General features: G+C 42.5%; 1 protein-coding gene across 1 annotated transcript in view; it reads right to left on the reverse strand.

The window, feature by feature from the left end:
- The window catches only part of ttc6 (tetratricopeptide repeat domain 6), a 217,118-nt gene that overhangs the window by 166,589 nt on the left and 31,396 nt on the right, over nucleotides 1-19,133 (reverse strand). Inside the window, exons 7-13 of the mRNA XM_078233109.1 lie at nucleotides 16,454-16,555; nucleotides 15,016-15,111; nucleotides 14,243-14,739; nucleotides 13,616-14,141; nucleotides 9,258-9,387; nucleotides 8,722-8,894; nucleotides 1,805-1,941 (exon numbers count right to left, since the gene is read on the reverse strand). Of these exons, the coding sequence (XP_078089235.1) occupies nucleotides 1,805-1,941; nucleotides 8,722-8,894; nucleotides 9,258-9,387; nucleotides 13,616-14,141; nucleotides 14,243-14,739; nucleotides 15,016-15,111; nucleotides 16,454-16,555 (1,661 nt within the window). The remainder of the gene's footprint in view (nucleotides 1-1,804; nucleotides 1,942-8,721; nucleotides 8,895-9,257; nucleotides 9,388-13,615; nucleotides 14,142-14,242; nucleotides 14,740-15,015; nucleotides 15,112-16,453; nucleotides 16,556-19,133) is intronic.

A 19,133-nucleotide genomic window follows, 5' to 3' on the forward strand; every position in this document is an offset into this window, starting at 1 on the left:
GGTATGAGCATTCCACTGCATTCAATCTGAAGCAAGTAGACATGGCGCAGTCCTTTCCAGCATTGCACCAACATTTCACTGGCCTTGGCAGCCTTCAAGTGGCTGGAATGCCACTGCAAACACATCAATGAACTCATAGCCACATGCAAAGCGGCTCAAGAAGGAAAATCATTAGTCACTGGTTATCACCTGACCATCTGAAGCTGAAACTAAATCCAGACAGTGGCATCTCTCCAATTGACGGATTCACTCACAGTCATTGTCTGCATAAAGCCAATGTCTACTGCATGAACCCTCACATGCTTATTGGATGGAGCCAATCTGATCTTCTGTGCAGGAACAATCTCGGTCCTCATCATGCAGCTCTGCCGCCTGACCCTCATATGGAGTGAGTGCCCTCAATTCCAGCATTCCCCCTTTGGTCAGGGATCACTCCCTCGTATCGTGGAAGATCGTGCCCTGGTGTTGACAGGTGGATTGAATGTGAGCATCATGAATGAAAGAACAGATCAGAGCATGCATGCCTGCTTTGTGCTGAGTCCTCCCTGGTAACAGATGAAGATGCCATTTGTGCAGGATGTTACAGGAGATGGTAACGTTAAAGTGGCTGTCAGACAAGCAGTGCTGATGTCCCTTCTGCTGGTAGTGTGTAACATCCCTGTGGACTGTAAAATTTAGAATATTTGATGCCCTTCTGAGATTGTGAGTTTGGAGTGAGAAGAAGGTTCACTTATGCTGGTGGTGCTGGAGCGGCACGGTGGCACAGTGGTTAGCACTGCTGCCTCACAGCGCCAGGGACCGGGGTTCGATTCCCGGCTTGGGTCACTGTATGTGTGGAGTTTACACGTTCTCCCTGTGTCTGCATGGGTTTCCTCCGGGTGCTCCGGTTACCTCCCACAGTCCAAAGATGTGCAGGTTAAGTGAATTGGCCATGCTAAATTCTCCCTCAGTGTACCCGAACAGGCCTCAGAGTGTGGCAACTAGGATGTTTTCACAGTAACTTCATTGCAGTGTGAACGTAAACCTACTTGTGACCAATAAATAAACTTTCGATGAAATCATTCATTCTCCTCCTTCACTGTAGGGCTGATTTGCACCTAAGTTAGAAGGTAAAAAGAAAAGCTCATATATTGTTTCTAACATTGGCCACTGCATTTCCACAAGGAGTTCCCAATCAATCACTGGGGAAAAAGCTTTAACACTATCATGACAGAATTCTGGATTTTCTGCAATCTTCAATCTAAGTTACAAAGAACAAACAAAGAACAAAGAACAATACAGCACAGGAACAGGCCCTTCGGCCCTCCAAGCCCGCGCCACTCCCCGGTCCAGGATTGAATCCTGAATCCAGGATCCCCGCCCAATTTTCCACCCTATCTACATACTAATATCCTATCCCCGAGCTGTCCCTCACAGCTACGATGCTTTGTTCATCACAACCTATTAACTCACCCCTACCCCCCCATTCCAGACCATGTGATCTCCAGGGAGAGGCAAAAACCCAGAGTGAAAACCCCAGGGCCAATATGGGGGAAAAAAATCTGGGAAATTCCTCTCCGACCCCCTGAGGCGATCGAAACGAGTCCAGGAGATCACACTGGCCCTGATCGGAAAATGCTTCCCAACCCTATTCATTTCCACTTCCACGAACACCATATGAATTCCCTGCCCCCGAGACAGGTTCCCAACTATTCGCAGTCTCGCTCTGTACTGGCACCATGTGCCAGTACAGAGCGAGATACAGTGAATCATTGGATGAACCCAGGTAGAAATCAATTGCAATGGTAGTTTCTAGGTAGCTTACCTTGCCTTAGCATTAATTGGATCCCATTTGATCAGTGTTGTAAGATCTTGAATTGCTAAATGCCAGTTGGAATTCTCAAAATAATATAAACCACGTTTCATCATAGCATCTGTTCTTTTTGGGTTTAATGTAAAAGCCTAAAATAAAGTATATAAAAGACCATATCATGCTCACTGTAACTGTAGTATTCCTGCATTTACCACATTTTGATCAATTGATTGTTTAAAGAAAAGATAAAATTAAGCTAATAAGTTAATAGCAAAGTATATTACATTCATAATATTAACTGCTATGAATAAACACAGCTTCTCAAGAAGTGATACATTTAGGAGCATACTTTTCAAAATAATCTTGCACCCTCAGCCCGTTCTGCAAACATTGTTCTGTTTTCAAAACTGCATCTGCATTAATTTACTTTCTAATATAACTTGCATGATTCCATGTCTGAATTGCATTGGGTAATATAGATCAGCATATGTTTCTAACTTTGTAAAGTTAGTGGGGAGTCTCACTGACAGAAAACATATTGCATGTGACTTTGTGACCATCTGAATTACTGATCACCAAATCATATATAACATACAGTGAAATTCCCAATCATCTCGCAATGATGCTTTTTTGCTGGAATGGCAATGTTGAAAAATTATCTTCATTATCATAGAATCCCTACAGTACATAAGGAGGCCATTTGGCCCATCGAGCCTGCACCGACAACAATCCCACCCAGCCTCTGTCCCCGTAACCCCATGTATTCACCCTTCTAATCCCCCTGACACGAAGGAGCAATTTAGCATGGCCAATCAACCTAACCCTTAACATCTTCGACTGTGGGAGGAAACCGGAGCACTGGGACAAAACCCACGCAGACATAGGAAGAATGTGCAAACTCCACACAGACAGTGACCCAAGGCCAGAATTGAACCTGGGTCCTGGTGCTGTGAGGCAGCAGTGCTAACTAATGTGCCACCGTGCTGCCCTTATGTGTACTGTCCAATTTTCATTCAGATTTCGTTTGACTCTTCTGCAGAATCTTGACTGAGAAATGTATAAACATGAGTACAGCACAAGTTGAGGAGTTAGAAATAATTTTAACAAATAATATGAATTCATACAGTTTTCATCAGTAAATAATTTATTACCAAAGTTATAAATCTCCTCCAGTGAATTATTGGGAATACTGAAGCCAATGTCTTCAGTCCATACCAGCTTCATTCCTCTCCCTGCCAATGGTCTGAGGCTGAATGAAATTATTTGCAAATTTGTCAACATTTTTAACCCAAACTGAGCTTCGGACCACATGCCTGCACCATTCTTAAGACTCCATCTCCATGTCCATGACATGCCCATTTCAGCCATGGCGCTGCTTCAGGTCATACTACTGAAACCCTCATCCAAACCTTTTTTATCCCTAGATCTGACAATTCTAATGCAGTCTGGCTGATCTCCCACCTTGTTCTCTCATCCAAAACTCTGATGGCTGTTTCTGTAGTTGCATCAAGTCCTGTTTACCCATCAATCCTGTGCTTGCTGGCCTACACAGGCTCTCAATTTTAAATTTCTCATTCTTGTTTTCAAATCACTCCATGGCCTTGACCCTCCCTATCATTGTACTCTCCTCAGCCTCAATAACCTCCAAGATATCTGTGCTCAACCAATTCTAGCCTCTTGAGCATCCCGATTTTAATTGCTCCACCATTGGTAGCCTTGTCTTCAGCTCCCATGGTCTGAAACTCTGGAATACTCTCCCTCAGCCTCTCCTCCTGTCTACCTCATTGCCTTCTTTAAGATACTCCTTCTGACCGAGCTTGATAGCCACCTGCCCTAATATCATTTGATGTGGCTTGGTGTCAAATTACACTGATATTGTTCCTGAGAAGTGCCTTAGGATATTTTCATGTGTTAAGGGCATGATAAAGTATAACTGGTTGTTAATGAAGAGAACAGCTCTGAAGGAGCAGCAGAAAATATATGAGGTCTATCAGCCTTTCTAACCGGCATGACTGGTGAGAGAATGGAGGAGTCCATCTTTAATCAGAATGCCATTATGTTTCAGGCCTTTGCACCGTCCACATCCACAGGAAGAGTGGCAACCTGCATTGAATTATGTGACGAGGCAGTCAACTGAATGCATGCTGGTTCTCATCCATGACTTGCACACTCAGAATGCTGCAGAAATACTACAAACTTAGCTTTGGCCCCTCAGTGCTGTACTGAAGTGCAGAGTAGTGCTTCACAGCTCATTTCTAATAGGAAAAGTGTGTGGGCCATGAGAACAAAAATGAGACATGGAATTAGGGTGCTGAAAGCACTCTGATCTCTGGCTCTATGTCCCACATGCTGTCTCTTTCCCTGATGGCTAAGTCTCTCCCTACTCAGGTACAGGTGGGGCAATTGAGAGTTAACTCTCATGGACTTCAAAACTCTGAGGATTTTGGTCAGAGCATCAAATAAGTCAGAGCAAAAATATGAGCAACCTGCCTCTACCTCTGCTGAAGATAAGAAGTCCCTTCATGAGGTACAGTCGAGACAAGAAGAGTAACAAAATGACTGTTTAAAGCAGTGTTAATTTGTGAATTTTCTGTATTTTTTTCTGCATAATAATATTTAAATATTTGGTTCAGTTTTCCATATTGTCCATTTTTGTTGCTGACTTATTGCTTTGTGATAAAGTAAGAGTTAAAGAAAAGTTATAGGTATCTATGAAAGGGATGAATTGTTGATTGTGGGATTGCTTTGTGCTGGGAGGTGTGGGAGCCAAATGAATTAAAATTTGCTGCCTGATGATGGCCTCAGTCTAATCATGGCAGAAACAGGCCAACCTGAGCATCCTGCAGCTATGTGTGTGATTGCTAGTGCCCCACCACACTGCACTCCTCCTCCTTCTGCTCCTCAGGTTCCTTCTTCTCTTTCTTCCACCAAAGAGTCTCCAGAGTGAACTGGCGTGCCTTGATCACAAATGCAAGCAGTTGATGACTCCATGTACCAGTGAGAAGCCAACCAAAACAGCAAAGCCAAGCACCTGATCTTTCGGACTGACTTCATCAGAAAAGTACACTCAAGTGGCACGGTGGCACAGTAGTTAGCACTGCTGCTTCACAGTGCCAGGGACCCATGTTCAATTCCCAGCTTGGGTCACTATCGGTGCAGAGTCTGCACGTTCTCCCTATGTCGGCATCGGTTTCCTCCAGGTACTCCGCTTTCCTCCCACAGTCCAAAAAACATGCTGGTTAGGTGCATTGGCCATGCTAAATTCTCCCTCAGTGTACCTGAACAGACACCCGAGTGTGGCGACTAGGGGATTTTCATAGTAACTTCATTGCTGTGTTAATGTAAGCCTACATTAAACCTTAAGTTTAAGATTGAACTTAAACCTTAATCTAAATCCTGGTCCTGGAAAACTCATGCAATGCACTCATGGGCATCCTGCTTGAACAAGGTAGCAAAGTTTTACCTTCAAAACCTCAACAGGGGGAGGGGGGGAGGGGGGGGGGTCTTACCATTGTGCCCCGCTGGCCAATGGGTGGGGTGAGCCAGTAAGATTGCATGAGAGCTAAGAAATCAGGTTCACACCTGATTTCTCATCTCTCATGATCATAGCAACACCGGATATCAGCAAGATCAGCCTCGCACCCAAAAAGGGCACGAGGCTGATTGTAATATTTAAATGCTATTTAAAATAGCATTACAATTTACAAGTATATTACAAGTGGGCCCGGGACGGAATCGTCCGGGCTCACTTGCCTCTATGGCCTCGCTGGTGGAGGTTCTCTCCAGCGAGGACCACATGTGGTCCAAAGAAGGGGGCGGGGCCAGGCTGGGTGCAGGCCATTCAGTGTAAGGGGGGAGAGCCGCTGTGCATTCTGCAACAGCAATCAGTGAAGGGGGAGGTGAGGGAACCGCTGCCACTCTGCAAAAATGATCGGTGGGAGGGGAGGGTTGGTGGTTTCAGCTGCGATCGGTCTGGGCCGGGGGGTAGGGGAGGGGAGGTGGTCATCAGTCTGGACAAAAGGGTGGCAATCGGCCGCAGTGCCCTGCAGTAACTGGGTGGGCGGTGATCGGTCAGGAAGGCGAGGAGAGACAGTGACAGAAATCTGCACATGCACAATGGCGCTGCAGCTAACAGCCGGCTTTCAGGTGATTTAGGCCCCGCCCACTACCCTTGCTGGCGGATTCCAAGCTTGGCAAGATTTTTTTGACTAAGTCAGGTAAGATTCGATTTTTAAGTGACCCAAAAAACGGTGCAAATTTCTCCTGTTTTCACACTCGTTCTAGCCCAAGCCAGAATGTTGTCCAGCAAGATATGACTACTTGAAAACTTGGAGATTGTGAGGTAGGGGTGGCAGGTTGATGCATTTCCAGATCCAGGAGATCTTGCCGGAGGCAGGGAAACAATGGCAGCAGCACCCTGCCCAGAAATGTTGGTTAGCCAATAATGATCAATTCAGAGCCTAATGAGAGGGATATCTGAACTTGCTGCATGCAGACACAAATTGCTTCAGTATCGGAAGAGTCATGAATGATATTGAACACTGTCCAATCATCAGCCAGATGATAAAAGCAGCTGAAGATGTTTGGACATTGGACACTACCATGAGGAACCCCTGCAGTGATATTCTTCGGCTGAGATGAATGGGCTCCAACAACCACAACTATTTTCTTTTATGCATGGTATAGAGTGATGTGTTCATATGCCCTAATTTAACATTATTCTTTCTGGAATCTGTCAATAACTAAAATGTCATAGGCATATCTCCCACATCCTCCTTCCTCCACAAAGTCATTGTGCTCATTCTGACCCTCAGCAGCCTCTTGAGGTTCCTGGGACTCCAGATCTTAAGCCTTCAATGAGCTCTCCTCTAGTTGATCCTCTGGCAAAGGAACACCTCTTTGCATTGCCAGATTGTGAAGGGTGCAACACACTGCAATGATGCAGGAAACACCCTTTCGGGAGTATATTGTAGTGAGCCACTTGAGTGGTCCAAGCATCTGAAGTGCATCTTCAGAAGCCCTATGGTCTGCTCTGTAAAGAAGCGTATGGAGCAGTGAGCAGTGTTGTACCTCTCCTCAGAATGACACTGAAGGTGACGCACCAATGCCATCAGCCAGCATTTCAGTGGGTACCCCTTACCCTGAAGCAACCATCCCTGCAGACATACTGGGCATTCCTGCAAAGGGCAAAAGTGACCTCCTTTATGCATTGATGTGTTGCGGACTGAGAGATGCCACTCAGGCCTTCTGTTGATCCCTGGAGTAACCCAGAGGTAAAGAAATTGAGCACTCCAATCACCTCAAAGTCAAAGGCAGTCATTTGTAAATAAGAGGCTCTTTGACGATAAACCGTAGATCTTGTGAGTCATCTCCGTTGTCCAGATATCTCCTCCTGACCCTGGCCCATGCTCTGGCTCCCCTTGACCATGCCCCTCAGGCTTGTTGGAGCTGCACTCGGCGTTACCTCTCCCTCCTTGCCTCCTCCATTGGATTTGGACTCTGACAAAGGGAGAACTGAGCCCTGGATCCAATTTTTCTTTCACCATTTCTCAATGAGTGAGTGCCCTATGGCCTGTTATGAATTCCAATTCTGATGAACTCATGGCAGGCTTTCATTGATAGAATGTCATATATGATGCTTCCTTCATGATTGCCTGCATTTGCAAAGTCTACATTCTTATGTGTAACTCTGGAGATAAGGCAACTGTGACCTGAAGCCACTGAGTTCTGAGTGTTGCTTGAACAGTTCTAATAAAGGCATTGCCTTTCAGTAGCATTCTTCCAAAGGAGGCCTTCCTCCTTTCTACTAAATTAATGCGTGTTCACTCTTGCAGCACCAACAAGTTGGAGGGGGCCTCCAGAAGCGATCCCTTTGCCCAGCCGTGCACTCCTCCCATGCTGCCTCGGACCCCTCCCCATCAAATTCACTGCTACTTTTGTTTTGAGCCAGCACCGTTACTGTGACACCTCAAGATGGTGGTGCTTTTATTTCCAAACAGAATTTGGCACTCCCTCTCACAGTGTCTGTGTGCCAAATGTACACTTTGAATCTCAAGGTGTGAAGGTAGTGCTTCCTCCTATAGTTCTTCAACTTCCTCCAATAATACTGGCTTCCATAGTTGTGGTGGACTTTGCAACCCTCACCCCGCGCTTATCACCTGTAATGGGGAGACATGGTGTCACAGTGGTTAGCACTGCCGCCTCACAACGCCGGGGATCCGGGTTCGATTCCAGCTTTGGGTGACTGTCTGTGTGGAGTTTGCACATTCCTCCAGTGTCTGCGTGAGTTTCTTCAGGGTGCACCAGTTTCCTCCCACAGTCCAAAGGTGTGCAGGTTAGCTGGATTGGCCAGGATAAATTGCTCCTTAGTTTCCCAAGATGGGATGAGGGGATGAACAAGGTAAGTGCGTGGGATTACAGGGATGGGGCGGGGGTGTGGGCCTAGATAAAATACTCTGTCAGAGAGTTGGTGCGGACTTGATGGGCTGAATGGCCTCCTTCTGCACTGTAGTGATTCTATGATTCTTACTGATTTGAACCCCTAAGGATGAATTTTCCCATTCCGCCCGCCGCCGGCAAGGGGCACCCATGGAAATGTCCATTGACCTCAGGCAGGATTTTCCAGTTTTGGAGCGACCGCAGCCGGGAATTCCCACCCCCACTCTTTGCTTTCAGATTCGTATCCAACCTGCTGCTTTTTTTCACCAGATCTTTATTTGTTCTGACGATCATAAAGTGAAAGCATTTTGAAACTGCTCGTCATTGAATTCTGTTGATTTTATGACACTGATCAAAAATCACAGGAGAAATAACGAGAAAATTTGGATCTAAATTAAAATTAACAAATTTATGTGATCATGCTCATACCCACTTGCTGAAAGAAAACAAACTTCTACCTATGAAATAACATCAAAAGCAAGTAAATTTACCATTAGATAATCTTCCATCGCCATGAGCAAATCATTGTTTTTTTCATACATCTCAGCTCTCTTAAAATGGACATCATCGTCAGGTCTGCACTTGAGTCCCTGAGAATAATTGATGATTGCTAATGTAATGTCCCCTCTGTTTCTGTAAATGTCTCCCTTTGAAGTGTAAGCATCTAACAGTGGAAAGAAGTGGATAGCATAGTAAATAACTTTATGTACACTCGGTTCATTTTTAAATTGTCATACATAAGAAACAAAAGTTCATTTCAATGATGGGAAATGCAAAATGAAAATAGAAAATTCGAATGAACAATTACAATTTTACGAAACTACATCATGCTTAAGATTATTTCTTTCATATTATTCACATTTTAATGGATAATATTTATTTGAATCTAACCATTATGCTCGAGGCATTATGTATATTTATCTATAATTATAAATCCTACATTATTTCATATCTAAATATTGGACACATGATTGAATAGCATAATTCGGATTAAATCTGAAAAATAGGAAATAAATAATTACTATACCTGCATGATTTTTATTGTGTTTTAGCACAAAATTTAGATCATCTAGTGCATCAGATGTATTCAACTGAAGAAGGTAAATGAAATGTCTCTGCCAATAGGCATCAATCAAAAGTGGTTCTAATCTAATAGCCTGAATCAAAAGCAATTAAATTATTATTCAAATGGAACTGTTATTAATTATATTTTGACTAATGAAATGCATAGTCATTAGAAATGAATCATTAAAGCAATCAAATTTAATAAGTAATTCCATCAAAAAATAATGGATTTATGTATGTTAAAAAGGTCCACACCTTTGAATCTAACACATCCTATGGAGGTCCACACCTATGAATCTAACACATCCAATAGAGTCATGCAGCACAGAAACAAACCCTTCACCCCACCATGTCTATGATGACCATGAAATATAAACTAATCTCATTTACTAGCACTTGTCCATAGCCTATTATGTCTTGGCAATTTAAGCGCTCGTCCAGATGCTTCTTAAATATTGAGAGAGTACCTGCCTCTCTTAGGTAGCGTGTTCCATATCTTTCAATAGAGATTCACACACAAACATATGCACAAATAGATTTCCCATTATGTTAAATCTAATGTTGTGTTTTTTATAGCAATAGGAACTTTATACTGTATAAGGCATATTGTATTAATCAGCTACAAAGGTTAAGTTCTGTACAGGAGAGAAAGGAGGAGGGTTGGCTGTAATAATTCATGAAAATATCACAGAGCTGGAGTGGGAGGATGTCCTGTAGGAGGCAGTGACAGAATATATTTGCTTTGAGCTAAGAAAAGCTAGCAACCTATGATTGCGGAATTTTCCCGTCCCGCCCTTCATGGGAATCGAGATGAGCATTTTCATGGGATGGGGCTAGGTTGGACAGAGCATCGTCAGGGGGCTTGGGAAGGGGTGAATACTGCTGAGGGTGAGGGAGAGGTGTGAGCACTGTTGAGGGGTGTGGCGTGAACACTGTCAAGGAGTGAGGGAGGGGTGAGAGAGGGGTTTGAAAATTGTTGAGAAGATAAGGAGAATGAGCATCGTTAGTGGGGAGAGGTTGCTCAGTGATGGGTTGACAGCTCCATTTAAAATGCTGTAAGTCAATGAAATTAATGCAGACCTTGAAGGGTGTGTCTTCAGTTCATAACAAGAAAATAGCTACGCTAGAATTGCACTCGCTAAATGACCGAACTGTGTTCATCCCTGCTGGGGCCAGCATCAGAAGAAGCTAAAATCTCCTGTGTAAAATAGTGAGTGGATTAAATCACAGTCTGCATCAGACACACTCTCTCTGATGCTAACCAGAAAATTTGAGTCAGGGCTTAGTTTAACCATGAAAAAGGACAAGGAGAAATCTAAAACAAATTTACTAAATTTGAAGAAGGACAATTTCAGTGGGGCGACAACAGATCTAAATGAATTAAAATCTATTCTACACATAACTATATAAATGGTAAAATGATCATAAGAGGATGAATGGAACCAATTAAGGACCAAAAGGGGGATCTATACAAGGAGACAGAAAGGAGCATGGTTAAAGTACTAAATGAATACTTTATTATCTGTCTTTAGCAAGGAAGAAGACGCTTCCAAGTTAGAGTGAAAGAGGAAGCGGTTGAGATACCGGATGGGTTAAAGTGGATAAATAGAAGATATTAGAAATGTTGGCTGTACTGTGATAAGTCACCAGTACCAGATTACATGCATCCGATGACGTTAAGGGAAATAAGGGTGAAAGCTGCAATGGTTCTGGCCATAATCTTCCAATTTATCTTAGTTATGGGGATAGGCAGAAGGATGGAGAACTACAAGCACTACACCTTGTTCAAAAAAGGGTGTAAGGATAAACCAGGCAACTAGAGGCCAATCAGTTTGACCTCAGCAGCAGGAAAGCTTTTGGAAATGATAATCTATAACACTATTAATTTGGATAGGTTCAAGTTAATTCAGAAAAGTCTGCACAAATTTATTAAAGGCAAATCATGTTTAACTAATTTGAATGAGTGTTTTGATAAAGTAACAGAGATAGTGGATGAGGGTAATGTGGTCTATATGGACTTCCAAAAGAGGTTTGATAAAGTGCCATAATAATAAACTTGCCAGAAAAATTGAAACCCGTGGAATAAAAGTGAAAGCATAAATACAAGGTTGGCTGAGTGACAGCAAACAAAGTTGTGGTGAACACTAGAGGAAGCACACAATGCGGTTCCCCAAGGGTTGGTACGAAGACCACTTGTTTTCCATGATATATGTTAATGACTGTTAGGGCACAATTTCATATTAGCAGATGACACAAAACTTGGAAGTATTATGAACTGTGAGGAGAGTAGAGAAGGTGGACAGGCTAGTGGAACTGGTTGACAGGTGGCAAATGAAATTTACTACCAGGATATATGAAGTGGTTCATTTGATAAAATCATGGCTCGTCTGTTGTGGTCTCAATTCCGCTTTCTTTACTGATCCCCATAACCTTTGACTCCCTTGTCTATTAATCTATTGATTCAGCCTTGAATAAACTCAATGACACAACTTCCATTGCTTTCTGGGGAAGAGAATTCCACAGACTAACAACCCTCTTAAGAGAAAAAAGTTCTCCTCATCTCCATCTTATTCTTCAACTGTGTCTCCTAGTTCTGGTTACCCCCACATGAGGAAACATCCTCCTAACAAGTCCTGTTAGGCTCTTATATGTTTCAATCAGATCACCTCTCATTCTTCTAAACTCCAGTGGATATAGGTGCACCCTATTCATTCTTTTTTCATAAAATAAGCCCTTCATTCCAGGAATGTGTCCTATTCAGATTGAGCTGCCTGCCCAGTGCAACTGGAACCTTGCAAGATAAGTGCAATCATCGACTGGGCCGGAAGTTTCCCGTCCCACCCGCCACGGGAATCGTAGCGGGCAGGAGTGGACCATGCAACAGTCCATTGACCTCAAGCGGGAATTTACAGTCTTGGGGTGAGTGTGGCCAGAAAACGCCACCCCGGGGCTCTATAATCAGTTGGCAAGACAACTGAACTCAGGTTATTGATGAAGAGGGTGACACGGAAAGAGAACAACTAGATTTGGGAATTAAGGTCAGCTGGAAGGGTGGTAGTGGCAGCAATGGAGGTTGAGTGGGGGAAGGTAGCTAACGGAACTTGGAAAGAGACATATCAGTAGTGGTTCTGAAGTTGGGGTGAGTAGTCCATGTCCTTTGAACTTGTGGTCAGAGTTAGCATTCCTACTCCTTCCAGCTTCATTTTGAAATAAGTTAAAACTCTCTTTGTTCGTTGCAGCCTTTCTGAGGTCTCTTTTAAGTCATACATAGAACTGGTTTTCTTGAGCATTAGGGAAAAACAATCGAGTGGAGGCCTCAAACAAGCACTACACCCCTTATTTGCATATTAAAAGCGGTTATTGCCTGTTTCATGTATGGGCACTATACTGAAATTTTGGCTTCTACCAATATGTTGAGTCGTAGAGGTCCAACTCTTCATGGTCATGTGCTTGTTTGTATGCTACTTAAGAGATTTAGGAGATCATTTAGTGCCTGAACAAATGTGCTGCACAGCTACACTTCTAGGCCCAAATACCTTGAAAATGAAATGTGGAGAACTGGAACAAAGCAAGTAAAATCAAGAGGTAAGTTTGCTCATGACAGAAAAGTATAACAGCTAAGCATGATGAAAACGTATGGGGGGAATTTTACGAGAATGATTCTAAGTGTCCAGCTAGTGTGAAAATGGGAGAGTTGCAGATCCGGTTTTGGGTGAATTTTAATGCTCAATCTAGTATATATAGTGCATGGAAAAATGGTCTAGACCTTTTCTAGCTGCTACAGACAGTGGATTGAGCCTCTGTGCCTGCACATGAACAATAGCAACTGCAGAGGGAGCTATTGCACATGTGCAGAAATCTGATTCTTCTCTCTTAAGATTGTGAGAGCCGAGAAATCAGGCGTGATCCTGGTTTCTCAATTCTCGTGTTTTTTTAAGGGCTCAGTCCGCCCATCGATGGGCAGGTGAATCGGTAAAATCCCAGCCATAGTGAAAAAATAATGATAGGAAAGCATCTAGGTAGCTATTGCAACATCACTAACCTCTTAAAATAGACATAGATCCTTATATCAGAGCTATCAGCAAATAAATAAAACAAATGGAAGGATGGAAGTGCATCCAAAAGAGAAACAATGCTTGGTGTTTTGGAGATAATTGTCGAGTTTAGCTGCTTTCAAATTTCTAATTAATCAGTTTTTCTCTTTCTCCCTTAATTCTCAACTAACGTTTCTTCATGCTAAAGAAAGTGTGAACAGTAACACAGAACAGCTTCCAACAAGATCATTACAAATCTAGCATCTTCAGTTCTGTGTGCACTTACTTCATTTAAATCTTCCATGGCTGATTTTAACTGTCCCAACCTTCTGTTCACAGCTCCTCGGCGGCAGTAGTTGAATGCGGTGGCTTCGCCATTTACAGCTATCTGGTATGTTAGTTCACTAAGTGCAGACTGCAAGGCAGCCCGAATGGCTTCAGACTCCTCAGCCGCAGGATACACTGCTGTTTTCTTTTCATCTGAATCCTGTATATTCTGCAGTTCAACCTTGATCAGGTTGGGATGCAAATTAGAAGATTTTTTTCCTTTCAGAGCCAAAGGGCTATCTTTTTTTGGGACAGTTGTCTCACTGGATGGTTCTGGTGGCGGGTAGATTTCATCAAACCATACGTTCCAGATATCTCTGACCCACTCTCTGACATCTGCACCTTTAGGAATTCCTCCTTGCTTTTTTGCATAGCTTTCAAAGTTAAATAGGGATGGAAGGCTCAAATTTCGCTGGAGAATTTTAGGCCGAGGTTCTTTTCCACCAATGACAGGCAGGCGAACTATTGTAGACAAAGATTCAGATCTGTTTAAGGGAGTTTAAAACATTAAATTATAAATTATACAATAACAAAAGTTCAGTTTTTGATAATATCTTACTAATTCTTAAAATCATAATTAGTAAACCTTTTGAGAACTTTTGCAGGCATCAACAGTTTTCTGTAAGCAAAAGCTAACTTTCGTGGTAATAATGACTTTCTCATATAAGCTTTAACTTTCTTTTGGTGTTTTGTTTTTTTGGTTCCTTTGACAACTTGTTCGGATTCTGAAACCGAGGTTGCACGTTGCTTTTCATCAACTAATTTGATTAGTGACGGTGATTTCAGGAGCTGAGGAGCTTCAGTGATTATACTGTTTTGTGATTCTTTTTTTAGATGTTCACTTTCTACAGTTGTCTGTAATGTTGCCTGAATTAACTGTTGCCTTTGGAGTTCTACCTCCTTCATCAGAGTTTGAAAAGGAGCAGTTATTGTCAGGCCGGACTCATCATCAAAGAGGCTGAGGTTTGGTAAAGAGCTGTGCTTGACAGTCGAAGGCTTGTCAATAGTGTTATTTAAAGAGATAAATACAATTATTTTCCGCTTTTCTTCAGGATGATATACAGTGGTTTCCGGGGTCTTTATCTGAATTTCAAGCAAAATAAAATGTTACATTTATTTTAGTGCCCTCTGCAGTCCATATAAAACATAAAACCAAGTTATTAATATAAAGATTTTGATAAATTATGTACTGAAAATATTCTAATTATAGAAGCATCATTCACTGTCAATCAATGGATATCTTCTGATATGTTTACTGTCAAAATAGATTAGACACATAAGTAAAAAAACATTCACACTTTAAAATTTGTAACATATTTCATGATCATGTATGATCATACGGCAAAATGTAAAAGGTACCTGAAAGTTATTGTTTCTAAATGATTCATCGGAAGAATAAAAAGAAAGAACTCGTAGATCTGGAAAGGAGTTGTGCTTTTTGAAAAGTGTCCTAAACTGAAATAAAACAGATGTTATTATGTCTGACAACAATTTGTAAGCATGTAGCACCATTAACTAACATCCTAAGGTACTTAATAGAACTGTTAGCAATAAAAAAATGTTTTGTGACTGAACCACAGAAGAAGATATCAGGAAAGAGGGCCAAAGATTTGATCAAAGATCATTTTAGGAACATCTTAAAGGGGGAAAAAAGAGAAAAGCTGAGAGGTTTCATTTCAAAGCTTAAAGGCCAAAGAGTTGCAAGTGTGGTCATCAATGAAGGATGATTAAAATCGTATATGCGCAGAGGGCAGGATTGGAGGAAAGTAGATATCACAGAGGATTGTAGGACTAGAGGAGATTACAGAGATGGGGGGAGCAAGGCCACGAAACTAGGAAAAGGATTGTAAAATTGTCAATGTGCAAATGGGTTTGAGTTATCGGAAAGAGGCCAGAAGAATCACAAACTGCTTGGCGCCGGGTACAAAACGGATTTTCGGGCCTGCAAGCTATTCCCCGGGATCTAAGTGATCTACTAACAGTGCGGCAAGGTCAGAGAATTGCCATCTTCCCATCTATTTTGTGTCATCCGTAAACTTGGCGATACATTCACTTCCCTCATCCAAGTCATTAATATATATTGTAAATAGTTGTGGTCCCAGCACCGATCCCTGTGGCATTCCACTAGTTACAGATTGCCATCCTGAAAATGCTCCTCTTATCCCAACTCTCTGTCTTCTCTCAGTTAACCAATCCTCTACCCTGCTAACATACTACTCCCAATACCTTCAGCACAAAGGATAAGAAAGAACTTTCAGGTTTCAGCTGTTCATTGGGATTCCTAGATCAAGCCTAAGACTGCTGATTAAGAGCACCAAGAGCAGCAAAGACACCATTGCTTCAAAAATTTGCAGGAAAAGAATAAAAACATACCATTTTGCACCTAACATTTGACTGCTCCAAGACCTCCACACACCCTCCAGTTAGCAGAGATCTAGAAACAGGGCAAAATGCTGTTCTAATAGAAAAATGAGAAAAGAGATCTGTAAGCCCTTACTGATCATTTGCATTATACCAACAGGCCTGTGCCTATCACAGGCATAAACACAATGACAGAATCAGATGCAGGCTCTGTTCTAGCCCCAGCCTAATCGAACCTCCAAAATCTCAAGGCAATGTGAAAGGGACAAAGACCCAACGGCACAAATTTCCATTCCTTTTTCTTGACTTTTGCCCATGACAAAATAGCCATTTCCTGGTTGCAAGCATCACGAAAATAATCCCTTTCAGTTCCTGAGAAAGGAAACTTGAATTTGTTGTGTCAGATATTAAACATAGAAGCATAGGTGATTCATACCATTGCAGCTTTCTCTTCCAAACGTTCCTGCTCCTCATCCATGTCATACTCACGATCCAAGTGGAATGTTTTCATGGCAAAGTCATATTCATCCACCTGATCCTTTAGTGTTGGTATAAAGATTGTTCAACAAAATTATATGTTAAAATCTTGGCTCCATATGCCAAAAATTTGAATTTGAACAGTAATATTAGTTTGGAAGCACTGATTCATTCAAAAATGTAATTAGCTATACAATTAAAAGATAAAGGTTTTGCAACCAAAAATATCTATTTAATTTAATTCCCTAAGATAATACATTTTTCACAATATTTTATTACTTATTTCTTATGGCTCCCCTATTTCAACAATTCTTCATATCACAATCTCAAATGTATTCACTAAACTCGGTGGCACGGTAGCACAGTGGTTAGCACTGCTGCTTCACAGCTCCAGGGTCCTGGGTTCAATTCCTGGCTTGGGTCACTGTCTGTGTGGAGTTTGCACATTCTCCTCGTGTCTGCGTGGGTTTCCTCCGGGTGCTCCGGTTTCCTCCCACAGTCCAAAGATGTGCGGGTTAGGTTGATTGGCCAGGTTAAAAATTGTCCCTTAGAGTCCTGAGATGGATAGGTTAGAGGGATTAGCGGGTAAATATGTAGGGGAAGGGCCTGGGTGGGATTGTGGTCGGTGCAGACTCGATGGGCCGAATGGCCTCCTTCTGCACTGTAGGGTTTCTATGATTTCTATGATTAAACTCCAAAATTCAAGTCACATAAACAAAAAATGGGGCTGAATCTTATTGTGATTGTTTGTTATGTGATGATACTGTATTATTCTGATGTATTTTAGGTTTAGAATCATAGAATCCCTACAGAGCCAAAGAGGCCATCCGGTCCTACGAGCCTGCTCCGACAACAATCCTACCCAGGCTCTATCTCTGTAACCCCATTTACTTAACCTGCTGATCTCCCTGGCATTAAGGGGCAATTTAGCACAGCTGAGCCACCTAACCTGCACATCTTTGGACTGTGGGAGGAAGACAGAGCACCCGGAGGAAACCCATGAAGACATGGGGAGAAGGTGCAAACTCCGCACAGACAGTGACCCGAGGCTGGGATTGAACCCAGGTCCCTGGTGCTGTGGGGCAGCAGTACTAACCACAGTGCCATCGTGCTGCCCTCAAAGATGGGGTTTAAGAGGCAGTGTTTTGTTACAAGAGTCGATTATGTAGGAAAATATGCAGCTCAACTGCTGAGAGCAGGATAATAATTTATTTTTGCTAGGATGTGTTTCTTTGTAGAGTTAATGGATCTTTTGTTTGTTTAGATTCTCCTGGGATTTCGGACAAGGTATACAGAGTCATGTTTAATGGGAGGAGCTCAGCTTGCAAGGAAAAACAGTGTCTCTTTTATTTTTAAAACAACGTTACTGCATGGTTCTCTCTCTCTCTCTCGCTCTCTCCAGAAGTGTTTTGAAAGCTCTAGGAGTATTAACCTAAGTATAACCAAGTATACCTGCGTTTCCTAACTGATTTTAAAAATGAGTTTAAATCTATAAGAGGAATATTGCTTGAATTGGAACTCATAGTGAGAGATTAGCACTTACGAATTGTATCTTGTCAGCTTGTTCAATTGTTCAATTGTTAAAAGTTAAGTTAATTCATTTGTTATAGTTAAACTGTGCTGTTAAATCAAATTTGTTTGATAAAAACTTCCCAGTGTGTTAGCAGAATCATGCCTGGAGTGAAACAGCATATCCTCACATTAAGGCCAAAATAGCACATTGTTGGGGGTCTAGTCTGATTTCATAATATTCCTTGGGTTTTCTGATCTGGTATTCTAACAGTTTTCAGCAGTTGGGGGCATTTCTCGGTCATTATTCCACACAGGTCTGCAATATGTGCCATGGTGCAATGTTGTGGAAACAGTCTCCTACTTGGCCCACCTCTGTGTCTGTCATCCAATTTAGGGTGGCACATTGGGTCCTGTGGCTGCAGAAGCAATGAGAATACTTGGAAGGATGGCAGGCGCACGAGGAGAAGTGAACACTGTTCTGGCAGGAAGACATCAATTTTAAAAATGATGAGGACCAAAGCTATTAGCCTCGTAGCAAAGGGAAAACCCCTTCTTGGAGGGGACCACAGCTTTGGTCATTCCTACCCACAATTTCATCATCGGGGCATGGAGACTTCAGCCCCGATGGGCATTTGGTCTGCGAGTGGGAGCCTGCCTCCATGGATCTGCTGCTCTTGGTATTCAGCAGAATCCACTCCAATATCTAGCAGAACTTAGCAGAGTCCTGTCCTGTCATTAGGCTCCCAATTGCTCATTATTATTGGTTAATGTTTGCTGCCGCATGGGTAGCCATTTTCATTGTTCCTCAGTCAGATTGCAATATCTTAAGAAATAGGAACAAGAATAGGCCATTTGACCCATCAAGCCTGTTCCATGTGAACAAGGGGAAACCCAATGACAGCAGTGGGACCAGAAGATCCCGCTGCCAGCCAATGGCAGACCACCTCAACCACCACAAAACACACTGTGGGGGAATGGAAAATCCCCACACACATTAACATGCACTCACCCCTCTCTTCTCACACACATTCACTCCTCTCTATCATACATACACTCAACCCTCTCTTGCGCACACACTCACCTCTCTCACACACACTCACTCCTCTCTTTCATCCACACACTCACCC

The sequence above is a fragment of the Mustelus asterias genome, chromosome 18 (genome assembly GCF_964213995.1).
Source record: "Mustelus asterias chromosome 18, sMusAst1.hap1.1, whole genome shotgun sequence".
Taxonomy (NCBI): Eukaryota; Metazoa; Chordata; class Chondrichthyes; order Carcharhiniformes; family Triakidae; genus Mustelus; species Mustelus asterias.